The sequence below is a fragment of the Prinia subflava genome, chromosome Z (assembly GCF_021018805.1).
Source record: "Prinia subflava isolate CZ2003 ecotype Zambia chromosome Z, Cam_Psub_1.2, whole genome shotgun sequence".
NCBI classification, from domain to species: Eukaryota; Metazoa; Chordata; class Aves; order Passeriformes; family Cisticolidae; genus Prinia; species Prinia subflava.
This window is the reverse complement of record NC_086283.1, coordinates 58,002,695-58,015,650: the sequence shown is the minus strand read 5'-3', so window position 1 is coordinate 58,015,650 and position 12,956 is coordinate 58,002,695. Positions and strand designations below refer to the sequence as shown.

The 12,956-nt window shown below is 39.9% G+C and overlaps 1 protein-coding gene across 1 annotated transcript in view; it reads right to left on the bottom strand.

The window, feature by feature from the left end:
- PIGG (phosphatidylinositol glycan anchor biosynthesis class G (EMM blood group)) overlaps positions 1 to 12,324 on the bottom strand; it is a 91,844-nt gene extending 79,520 nt beyond the window's left edge. Inside the window, exons 1-6 of the mRNA XM_063422022.1 lie at positions 12,073 to 12,324; positions 8,731 to 8,936; positions 7,535 to 7,744; positions 5,880 to 6,068; positions 4,241 to 4,379; positions 404 to 616 (exon numbers count right to left, since the gene is read on the bottom strand). Coding sequence (XP_063278092.1) covers positions 404 to 616; positions 4,241 to 4,379; positions 5,880 to 6,068; positions 7,535 to 7,744; positions 8,731 to 8,936; positions 12,073 to 12,232 — 1,117 coding nt within the window. The 5' untranslated portion in view covers positions 12,233 to 12,324. The remainder of the gene's footprint in view (positions 1 to 403; positions 617 to 4,240; positions 4,380 to 5,879; positions 6,069 to 7,534; positions 7,745 to 8,730; positions 8,937 to 12,072) is intronic.
- Positions 12,325 to 12,956: the final 632 nt, after the last annotated feature.

The following is a 12,956-nucleotide window of genomic DNA, read 5'->3' as shown; positions in this document are numbered from 1 at the left end:
CTTTACTTGAAGCATCTTTTTATTTAAACTAGAAAATTCAGTCCATTGTGCTAACTCTCCAAATAGCTCAGAGTCAGTGCCCTATATAGGACACCTCACAAAGAGCAGTTATGAAACCACTGAGATTTAACTACACTGGCAGTTTTACTTTAATCTTATTCCATCATTATTTTTGCTCTTTTGCCAACTAGGAATATTAGTAGTAATGAAAAAACTGTATTTAGAAGTAGTGCATCAAAGTAGGTTGCAGTAAAGATTGAATTCGGTACAACTGTTCCGAATGCTGCTCTCAAGAAAATATCTAATTTGCAGTGCAATGCCATACTACTCAATTTAAAAGTCTAAACTGTTTTATAAACTATCTCCTTTCAGTACATCTGCAACATTTTTTCAGCTGATTTACCTTTTTCATATGCAGGTGTATTCTCTTGCAGCAATCTGCTAAGCTGGAACCCATTCAAGTGCACAAAACGTAGCTGTTCTCTCATTGTCTTGCCTCCAACAACCGGCAGTATAAGGTTCCCAACACTGTTTCTGGAAATTGGTAGGCCAAGAGCTATTGCCAATGTGCTAGCTAAATCTGTTTGCTGCACATGTTCAGGTTGGGTTAGAGGAGCTACAATGAACAAAAAAAAAAAAAAAAAAAAAAAAAAAAAAAAAAAAAAAAAAAAAAAAAAAAAGGCAAGAAGAAAATAAATATATCAATAACAGGCCCATTCTATTTCTCCAGAGACAGCTGGCACCTTACTAGTTGCAAAATTGTTTCATTGGTACTAGATCAGCTATTTTAAGTGGTCTGCAGAGAGCTGACTGAGCTTTTTCAGCTGCTATCCTCTGCTGCTGTAAATCCAATATTTATTAAATTCTTAGCCAGCACACTCTTCATTGCTAACAACTACTGTAAACACAACATAAATGTTACACAAGTAAGAAAACAGATGGTCCAGGATATCATCTTAATATCAAATTGCAGCCTACATCCTAAGAGGGTTTCATAACTTTTACATTAGAAATAATAGAAAGCACAACAGTAGGCTAATTTAATACATGAACAAAGAATGAGAATTTAAAATAACACTGACAGCATTCTAGAAGCTTCACAATAAATATAATGACAACAGCACAAGATTTAATTAATATCAGGTTGCTAGGCAAACAAAATTAGACATAAGGTAAAGCAAGCTGAAGCTCAAAACCCATGGGTACATGCAGGCAAATCCAGTGATTTTTAAAGAGTCATGTGTAAGATTCCATTAATTTACTGCAGTTTTTAGGATTCACCTTCAATCTCACAGAAATCTACAGACATGAATAATTTTAATAACCTCAATAACCTTCTGTGTAAGATGGTTTTGCGAGGGTTGGTTTTTTCTTGTGTGTGCACTGAACTAGTTAGGTAACAGTGCTTTTCCATTATGTTTTTATTTCATCCTCTTTGTAACTTCAGGCATTGAGTGTTTTGACTTAAATGCAGTATAGAAAGAATTCTATATAGTCTATTTCTCTCAAGGCTCCTTTTAGGAGCATTAACATTTCCCTCATTTCTCATCTAGCTTTGATTAATCCCATACTTGTACAGAATGCCATCTATAATCTGTAAAGCCTCTTTGCATGAGTGCCTGTCTGTCAGCAGTTTTTAGATTTTGTCTTTAAAGTCAAGATCTTAACTGGTTAAAAAGAAGCCAAAATACCAAACATTTAGCCAATCATGGGTGACATATTTCTGTAGAAGACTATACAAGTAATACTCTGTCAGCATACTAAATGCAAAAAGCCCACAGGATTACTATTTTGAGGTCTACCAAATTAACTACAGTACATTTTGTTTACAGTAGGATCATAGGGAGCAGTCACTAGAATCCTGATTACCGTACCAATGAAAAGTAAACTGCTGGATATTTACAAAGGCATTAGAAATCACAAGTCTATCCCAAAACACAGGTAAATAGATATATTTACCTGTACTGTAAAAACCACTCATTCAGTTTAAACTTTCACAGAAACTATATCCAATGAGCAGGAGACTGTATTTACAGAATCTGTACTTTTGTGGCCTAGCTGTCAACACATGCTAGTGAAATTCATAAAACAAAAATTTAGCCAAGAACTTTGATCCACTCTTGACTTTGTTTTGTTTACAGACCTGAGAAGAGGTCAATAACTCCTGAAGCAGTGCTTTCTATTGTAGCTCAATAACAACTTTACAAACAACAGGAAAATCTTCCTCCACTGTGCTGCAGGAACCTCCAGCAAGATAAATAAATCAAGGTTCTGCATACAGGTTTTAGAAGAAAAGAAAGCATCTTAAAATGAGAAGGTGTCAGAATGAAAGGCAGAAGGGAGTATTATCTGGGTGGAAATATTCACTCCTGGTATAACTACATTCCACCGATTCACTCAGTCAAGGAGTTTAGTTAACCACAACTCTACAAAGAACACTAAAAATTCTCTAACACTCCATTCTTTAGCCTGCCTCTTTGCCTTTAACTATCTGGCTTTTATTTTTTATTATTATCTACAAGTTGAAAATCAGATTCAGAAATACATAAACTCACATCAATGATATAAAATTAATCAGCCCACACAGTAAACACACTCATGTCCATATTCCATCCTTAAGACTTAGTAATCAACAGTCGTTTTATCAGTGCCATCACCACTCACCCTTTCACAAGGGTCAGATCAATTTAGTGTTAAGAAAAATCCTATTTCTAATAGTCTCTAGTCTCCCAAGGGCTTTCTTCCTCTTTCTGGTTAACTCTGTGTGAGAAATTGTCATTCATTCCTCTATCCTACCTGTCTGAGAGAGAAGAATGGGGGCCAAGGCAATATTCTGGCCATGAATGACAAATTTGAACTCACTTCAAATAGGATTTTGCATCTACACCTATTCATTTACCATTACCCCAGTATCCTGACAATAGATCCCATATTAGTTCTCAAAACTCAGATAGGACAGTGCTGTAAAAGATTATCATCTCAGAAATACACAACTCTCTCAGCAGTTACGAAGTTTGATTCATGCTTTCACCAAGATACTGATGCTAACTTTGGCTGAAACCAGAGTTTTAGGTCATACAGAATGGGCTTTGACAAATAGCTGTAGAACAAATCAAAACACTTTTCAAGAAGAATTCTAGAAGAATATAAATTTGTTTATATTTTGCCAGTTGAGTTGCCAGTGTGTTCTTGTCCTGGTTTCAACTGGGACAGAGTTAATTTTCTTCCTAGTATCTGGTACAGGAGCTGTTCTGGATTCTGTATGAGAATAATGTTGATAACACACTGTTGTTTTAGCTGTTGGTAAGAAAGGCTTACTCTAAATCAAGAACTTTTCCACTTCCTGTGCTCTGCTAGCATGAGAAGCTGGGAGGCAACACAGCTGGAGCAGCTGACCTGGTCAAAGGAATAGTCCATATCACAGAGCATCGTAGCCAGTACACAAACTGGAGGGAGCTGACTGGGGGCTGTGGATTGCTGCTTGAAGGTGAGTTGGGCACCCATCAGCAGGTGGTGAGCAATTGCACTGTGCATCACATGTTTCTCTTGGGTTTTATTACTCCCTCTCGCCCCTTCCCATTACAATAATAACTACTATAATCTACATGTAAGTATTATTGTTGTTCTTGTTACAGTTATATACAGCAGTAGTGTTCCCACCCTATTAGAGCACACTGTGCACTGGTATCTACTGGAGCCTTACACCGAGTACCAGTCACTCACTCACCCCACTTTCCTCTCTGGTGGGAAGGAGAAAGAAAAGGTGAACCTCATGGGCTGGGACTAGAACAGTTTAACAATTGAAACAAAATTAAATATTATTATAATAATAGTAATGAAAAGGAGAAAGGGTGAAGAATAAAACCCAGGAGAAACAAGTGATTCACAATAAAATTTGTCACCACCTACTGACCAATGTCCAGTCCATCCCCAAGCAGTGACTTGCAGCCCCAGTTTATACAATACGGATGATGTTCCATGGTATGGAATATCCCTTTGGGCAGCTCAGCTCAGTTGTCCTTGCTATGGTCCTCAATGGCTCCTTTTGCACCGGCTCAATGGCAGAGCATGAGAAACAGAAAAGTCCTTGATTCAGAGTAAACACTAAAACACCAGTGTGTTATCATTATTCTCATACTGGATCCAAAAACAGTCCTGTACCAGCTACTAAGAAAATTTACTCTATTCAACCTGAAACTAAGACAATTCTCAAAAAAGGTCATGTTTGTTTGATCCTCACCACTTCTCTTCTCGAAAGCGGAGCTGATAAACAGCAGTGGAGTGTGCACTTCTCCTTCTGAAGATCCACCATGACTGCCTGTTTCAGACATCCCATGATCCCCACAAACAACTAACAAATTGGGCAGAGACGCTTCCTCCTGTAAATCACAGAAAAAATCTAAGTTACCATACAAACACAACTCATTTATATAATTTCACTATCTTCATCATTTTCAAACACGAATGTCTCAAAATTAACTTCATTTTGGAAACCTGCTCATCCTGGGGCAGATATCAAGAGATGGCTGCAATTAAGTGTAACCCAGTAATTTTTAGAAAGTAAGGCACATTCATATCTAGCACACTTCTCAATATCTTAGCAAAAAAACCTCTTTAAAAAACCCTCTGAATTTACAGTTACAAGAAACTCTCTGGAAGATTAAATAAAGGCCATCACACTATCAGAAGAAAATCAGGAGTCACAGAAGAGTATGATTAACACAGAAATATTCCTCCTCTTCATTTCTTCATCTTCACAAAGTTTTAATATACATGCTGAATTATTAATATTGTAAATATTAACATGATATCAATTCAATATTAAAAAATAATCTTACTGCTAATAGGATTTCTAGTTTCCCAAGGGCTTTAAGGGTTGAAATCTGACACTCAGTGAAGACTGATTATTAATGATTGTTGAAGAATGTTGAATGATGTGTATGCTCCTGAGTAAACAGAAACTTAAGTGAGGCCTGTACAAGAATTTTGAGCTAACAAATCAAAGTGGCAGAAAATTAACAATCATTCAACAACAAAGTATCTTTTTACTATCAGTAGTTATTACCAGTACCTATTCTATCCAAAAAATAAAGTGCTTTTATTATGTATGTGTTCTAAAACTGACATAAAGGCTTGAACATAAATGGCAAAAGCAAAGATACTGAAAACAGCAGCAAAACAACTGTAACATTCATAGAACTTCCACACACAGGATTGAACCTTTCTTTTCATGTAATAGTATCTACTTGACTAAAAATACTATTGAAATGTCACATGATCAGCTATTCTGAATTGCAGCAGCCAAAAAACAAACAATAAAAAAAAAAAAGCTGTGGGCCACCTGGAACTAGGACTTGGTATTTCAGAATGCAGACTGCTTAGCTAAGTGACAACCAGTATTTATCAATCTAAAAACAAATTCAGATGTGCTATGCTCACATAAAAAAAGCAGATTAAGACCACCACTTCCACTTGAATGTATCAATTATCTAAGAATTAGGTATGCCTCCTTAATTCTGGACATCAGAGCCATTAGCTGCACATGTCCATTACTCCTACAGAATTTCATTACCAGAAAGCACACCAACAACCATTTCATTCACAGGTGATGGGAGAATTTTGGTAGGCATTTCTCTCCTCTTCCCGCACACCAAGGGGGTGTTAGTTCTCACAGCTGCCCAGAAGAGGCTGCTAACAGATGTTACTAAATGGTCACCCACCAAATCCTTAAAAATGCTACACCAGGAAATGGCCCAGGAAGACAAAGAACAGAATACACACTTTAGTCTATGAATAAAGAAGCTACCGACAACAACCAGCAAGTACTTTAATGTCAGTCCACAACTAACAGACACTGACCCAAGAGGAAGCTGTATTACCTTTGAAAGAAGAGAAATATGAATCTTCTTCAGTATGTTATCCATTTCTCGAAGTTTTGGTCCCACTAATGGGCTGTTTGGCCCAGTCATATGACCAATATGGTCCAACCCCAGGTAATGTAGTATTAGGAGATCCCAGTCTTCTCTCTTTAACACTCTATCCAAATGTCTAGTAACGTTATCATCAACCTCAAAGAAAAAAAAAACAACTATAAGGTAAAAAAAAATCCCTCTTGTAAAAAGCACAAAAAAATTAACTACACCCATGAAAATTCCATAGAAATTGCTGAGATTGCAGTCACTTGCAATGTTAGTAAGAAAAAAAAATTGATTAGTTCAATGTCAGGCAAATATATTTGTCTTACAAAATAGATTCTACACCCCATTTAATCTTTTCTGGTGAGGATGCATCAGATTACATACAGACAAGGCAAATGGGTTGCCAAGCTTCCACAGAAACTTTTAAAAACTGTTTCAAGAACTTTTCAGTCACTTTCACCCTTCACACTCCAGATTATCACTTCACATGTGATACATCAAGTATCACAAATACAACAAAAAGTCTCAGTTTAGTGATGGGAAGTTCAAGGGTACAACAAACCCTGATCTTTCAATTCCATTTTTGCTAGTGTGCAAACACAAGAAGATTGTACAGTAAAAGAACTGACAATATAGTGAGAAAGAAGAACTATTTGAAAAGTGCTATTTGGGGCCTAACTCACCTGTTCTGCTTGAGTTGACAACATATTTTAGTTGCATACATTCTCTTAACTTCTTAAAAATACCTACAATATTTCCCATGTGATACTACTTTGCTGAGTCTATATATAACTACCAAAAAAACTATAAGAAGCTTTGTGTTTAATAGACTATATTAAGACTGCATAAAGAGCTTGACAGCCACATAACCACAAGTTCAGTAGAACACTTGGACTTTTTACTCCAGGTTGGAGCTTTTGCAAGTCTTACCAATATAACCAATTAAACATGTCTCCCAATTCACAGCAGACCTTTCTAACTCCCTTAAGTAATAAAATACTTCAGTTAGTAGCAGCAGATCAATGGCTTAAGGTTTTACAAATCATAAAGGTTCAAAAACAAAGTAAATTTGCCAAAGCATTTAGTCTTCTACTGTGCCAAAAGTAAGAATTTTCAGTATTTGTTTCACTTAATTCTATGCTCCCTCTTTGACAACATAAACACTGTTCCCATTGCAATTACATAAGTAATGCAATACCATAAAATTATACCTCTAAGAGACCAAGCTAACATATTAATGGACCTCTTAAAGACTGCACTAACTAAAAATACCTGATAGCAAACTGAAAATGTGGATAATAGAATTTTTAAACAAAGCAACTAGTCTAATGTCCAACCACAAAAAGTTTTGTGAGAAAATGGGATGTTAAGGGAAGTTACAGAGTGATAAATTGATGATTACCATGTCATCCCAACACTTCTTACAGGACATGCATGAGGGATTGAAATGCTTACCTAAGCAGTGCCCACACCAAAAAGACATACAAATTCAGTTTCTATTTAATTGCTAGGTGAGTATTTCAGAACAAAGGTAGCTTCACTCACTCATTCTCAGAAACTGACACACTCTGTTTGTACTCACTTTATTTAACTTGGGATCATACAAAGCCTCTCACCTCTGTGAAGTCTGACACAAAAAATGATGTTGTTCCATCATATTCCACAAAGTGCTTTGGGAACAATTTGACCCAAGTATCATCACCATAAAATATTATTCTTTTCCCAGCTGTTTTTGCCTGCCATATAAGATTGTCATCCAACAGAGCTGGAGAATTGAGGTTCACAACAACATCGATGAAACCAGGTATGCTACCTGTCATCAAAGCCTAATGAAACAAGAGACACATTAAACAAGAAACTTTCAGTACTGAGAAGACAGTAGCAATGTAAATGGGAGGAAGCAATAAGCCAGATAGCAGACAAATTGTATTTTTGGTAAGGAAACATAACAAAGTAAAAGAACACAAGCTGTCTTTCCACATAACCTCATCTGCCACAACACAGTGCTAGTTGATGTCAGAGATAACTGCTTTACAGAAGGTAAAAAAATTACTGCCTTAATTAATGGCCAGAAAAAAGACTTTCTATGACAGTTGATGTTTGTTTCATTTGCTGATCATTAAATCAACTAAAAGACAATTTAGGTGTAAGTAAACTGGCTCAGCATTAACAACAACAGTACCTTCAAAATAGTAAGTAAGAAACTTCTAGAAAAAGTAATGAAGTCCACCTGTAAAGAACTACCAGACTGTCTCCCTCTCACTCTCTCACTTGCCTGCTAGTTGGCCTACCAGTGATCACTCTCTCAGCTTCTTCAGTGGAGAGGTGTTACTCAGACCTACCACTGACAAGCCTGGATGATCAAGTATTTTGATGACACCATCACAATTCATGTTTTAATTACCCAGAACTTGGCCGAATTTCCTTTTTAAGCTTTTCAGAAACATCCCTATGACAAAACAATTTTATACTATACTGGATTTTTTTCTCAGAAATTACAAGACCACAGAAAAATACAATAAAAATGTTCCTAGATAGAAGACAACTGGACAACTAAGAGACTGTCACCTTCCCATGATTACAAATAAAAACACAATGTCAATCATTTAAGCCTGCACTAGAGTCTTACCTGGCCTTAACCTCTTGCCCATGGCAAATCAGGACTCTATAACATGTACTACTACAGCTAAGAGACATCCAGCCATAGATTGCACTAACACCACAAAAGCCCTTTATGCCAACCCCAAGCACATGAAACAACTCATACTTGAAAAGCTTCTCCAATGAAACAGCAGAAAAAAATCCTACTTACCTTAATTCGAGGCATAGTCACAGTGGGTGGCTTGGCTTCAGCAATGAAACTGTAGGAAGTCCCTTTTTCAACAACCTGAGTAGTATACGGCATGAACTGTTTACCTTTGGATCCAAACACAAAGTCATCTCTCAAAGCATCTATCAGCACAATGACAACTTTTTTGAAAAGCGGCGGAGGAATCTTGGTCCAGTTAGAAACCATTTCTAAGCAATAAAAACAGGGCATATAAAAGCCATCAACAAATTTTACTGAAGACTAGACAGAAGTTAAAGACAACTTCACCATATAAATGAAGGCTTTCAACTTCTTTATTAATTATACATACAGAAATGAGAAGCTGCAAACAGAAAACCTGAGAAATAATCAGAGGAAGATTAGTTTTCAAGCCATCCAGCACAGGAATAACTCAACTCCAATATCACTTCTAGGAAGTAAAATAAGATATGAATGGAATGTGTGACTTGAAACTGGGAAAACTAAGAAAAAGGTTTGAAATGGAGAGTGTTCAAAGCAATAAGAAGGAGTAGCTGTCTCTCTTTTTACTTCAGTAAATCTGAACTAATTTTATCTGACAGACAACTTCTGTTAGAAAAAAAGACATAGCATTCACCTGTGCCAATAGCCAATTTTGCACATCACAACATAAACAATGACTCTTTATCAAATCTCACCATAAGATAACAGGAAGTTTACAAAGAGACAATTTCACTGACACATGTATGAAATAGATTTGTGCACATTCAGTCCCTCCAAGGTAGGAGAATGTACGACTAGTTTAGTCATGCCAGCTGCAGGGCTGAAATCCAATTCCAGAATTCCCTGAACAGGGTATATAGGTGGGTACAGAAAAATGCTGCTGTGCATAAAGTAGTAGGCAACGCCTACTTGCCTCCAAGCCCACTCTTTCTCTTGCATGGACTTAATTCTGGCCACAGCAACTCTCTATCTGCATTGAACTTGGTCCACATTGGTGGAGTTCAGGCTTCACGGCAGCATTTTTGCCCCTGCCTCTACAGGTGTCATTTCTCTATCAGGAAAAAACACAGAAGGGCAAAATGGACGCAGAATGTATGCTACCCACAGGCCTCTACCCAGATACTATTATGTTGAATTGACTTCTCAGTACATGTGTTATATAAAGTTAGGGATTTTACAGTCCTTTAAGGTAAAGGTTTTTTCTGCATAAGTGGTTGACAGCTTGGAAAGGTTGCAGATAATGGCGAGTCTAACACAACAACATCAAAAACAACCTCAGAAGTTGTATTTTAGAGTACACAGATAAGCATCAACAAACTGACATTCATAGACTAGTTATTGCTAGTGATTTTCCAGATCAGGAAATGGGGGAGGAGGGCACAGCAGGGAGAGGAAGGAAATCTCAACAACAAAATGCTAACTGCAAGCAATTCTAATTAAACTGATAATTTTATTTTTCCAGGGCTTAGCAGGCATGCTTTGGCTCTCCATGAAAAACAAGGCAGCACCACTGGATGTCCTGTTAGTTACATTGTTCCCCTATCCACTTGCTTAGTGAAAAAAGCTTGCTGACAGCAAAAATATTCAGATTACAAACACATATACCCTACTCCTAACTTCCTCCTGCAGTGTAATTGATCAGAAAGTCGAAGTGTTGAGAAGGTCAAATGAATTTGGAGTCATTTACAAGCCATGTGAAAACACTTACTGTAAGACAGCTAAAGCAACTCATTGTCCATGTCTTGCCATGCAGCACACTCATTTATCTCTGACAGGGTTACACAGAAAACAGTTACTTTAAATGAACCTGAACTTCTGTGAAGAAAACCACAGGTTGTCTACCAAGAACTTATCACAATAATGTGCTACAAGCATTCAGTATCACAGCCAAGACACCAAGCACTCAATGGCAGTCACGACTCACGATGTGAAACCTTCAGGAGTTACAGAAACACTAAAAAATACTCTTTTCTGAATATGTCTAAAAGTAGGTTGAAAGCCTTCTGCATCATGGTTTAGTAAGCAATACTCTGCCTTTAGACTTTATCATCCAGACATCATTCTGCAAGCACATCATAACCAAGAACGACAGAAAGTAAGTACTCCACTGTCACTCCACTTTTGCCTACTACATCTAGGCTTGTTCATGACATGCCTAAATTTAAACTGCTTGTAGCCCTGTGGCACACATTTCTACTCTTCAGCACAAACCAGTCCTTTCAAAACCAAATTGTCTGACATCTCCTTCCCACCCAGTCACCCTCTACATTAGTGTCCTGCTAATAATCACATGTGAATGCAATATGTCACTCACAGCAGCCTGTCAAATATCTGTGACAGCCTTGATACCAACTCCAGCTATAAATCAACCTGCCTTTCAGCAGAAACCCCTTAGGCTTTGCCACTCTGCTACCAGATTAGATTCTTTCAGTATTCCTGCTTAACCAACACCAGCACATCACACTCTAAATCACACAACCTTCTGTTCTCTCCACTGTGTCTCACAATTTAAGTAACCCTGTCCCCACAGGCATAACGCCACACACCTCAGGAGAATTAACAGTAAATATCAGGCAGCTAAAGACCCAGTTCGGTAGTTACAGTCCTGCTCCACAAAGTTAACCAGACGTAGGTGTCCCGATTAAGAGCTTTGTATGAGCAAAATACTACTCGATCCACCTGCCAAGTGACCCTGAAGTTTCATTCCACAAGCTCCAAACTGGTCAAAAGTCATCCGTCAAGTACACAGTCCTAGTCACATTACTTCAGTACAATCTGCGACTGAAAATATAAGACAACTACATTATTAGCACATCCTCTACTGACTTCTTAAAAAAAATCTTGAAAATTTTGGTTTCTCAAATTTAGCTCTGGAACAGAGCAGGACCTGTAAAGTCAGTGATTTCACAGAAACGGTGATGGATGGCAATACTGTGCATGTTGCAACCTGCATTACTACAGTTGCTCTGACACTGCTGAGGTGTTGAAAGTCTCACTGAGGTGGCATTAAGGCACTCCTACGCCACAGAAAAATCACAGAAACAATGAAACTCGGGCACAACACAGCCAGCGAACCATCACAGGAAACGCGTGAGGCGTTTTAGCTGGCGCGGCATCTGCAAACGACTTGCCATTGAACAGGACCAGGTATCACGACTCCATAAGAATCAGGGAAACAAAACGTCAGGAAAAACTTGAGGCTTTTCGACTGCGAGAAGATACTCCTGCCTGTGATCCGCAACTACGTGAAAACCAGTGAAGTTCTAAACTACTCCGGAAACTGGTCTGGGAACACCAGGGCGCTACAGAAAGATGTTCCGCGACACTGAGCGACGGGGCGCGCCCGGCAGCTGCTCGCGTTACCTGGGCCGGGCGGGGCGGGCTCGGCGGGAGGGTCCGCGCGGGCCTCTCTGCGGGGCACGGACCTGACGGGCACCGGGAAGAAGCCGCGGAGGAACAGCGCGACGCCCAAGGCCTGCACGAGGAGGCAGGAGGAGGCGAACACGCCCGAACGCAGCCGCATCCTGCCTCGGCACCAACAAGCACAGCACGGACCCGGCCCGGCCGGCGCTACGCCGGCTCTGCGGAATGGCACCTGCGGCGCCCCGCCCCTCCCGCCTGGCCCCGCCTCCGGGCCGTCTGCCGCCAATCAGCGGCCACCGCGCTCTTCCGCCAAGCCTCGCTATTGGCCAGCGGTCCGGCAGAGCCTGGGCGAGCGCGTAACGGCAACACCGAGCCGGAAGTACGGCCCCGCGCCCCGCCCCCAGAGCCCTCCTCTGGAGCCGCGCCCCGCCTCCGGGGTCCGCCCCCACGGCCCTCCTCTGGAGCCGCGCCCCGCCTCCGGGGCGCGCGTCCCACTGCGCACCCCATCTCCGCGTCCCAGCCCCGCTGCCAGTCCCGCATCCCGGTCCCGCGTCCACACCTGCGACCCAGCTCCTCATTGTACCCCTCACCCCGCGTTCCAGCCGCTCGTCCTATCCCGCGTCCCCCGGCGTGAGGGGAATTTCTTGCTGCAGCAAACAGTGCTTGGCAGGTGAGGAAGGAAGGAGTCCTGGACAGATGCTGTTGCAGGTGTTGGGCAAGCAGACTCTTTCCCCACGCGAACACACACCTCTTGGCTGAGCAGCGATATCTTTTAGTCTTTAAATTTTTTGAAAATAGAAACCGAAGACACTCCGCAAGGAGAAGCAGAGTTTATACTGGTCTCGCTATTTATACTGAAACAGCCTCAAAATTTCATTCTCCCA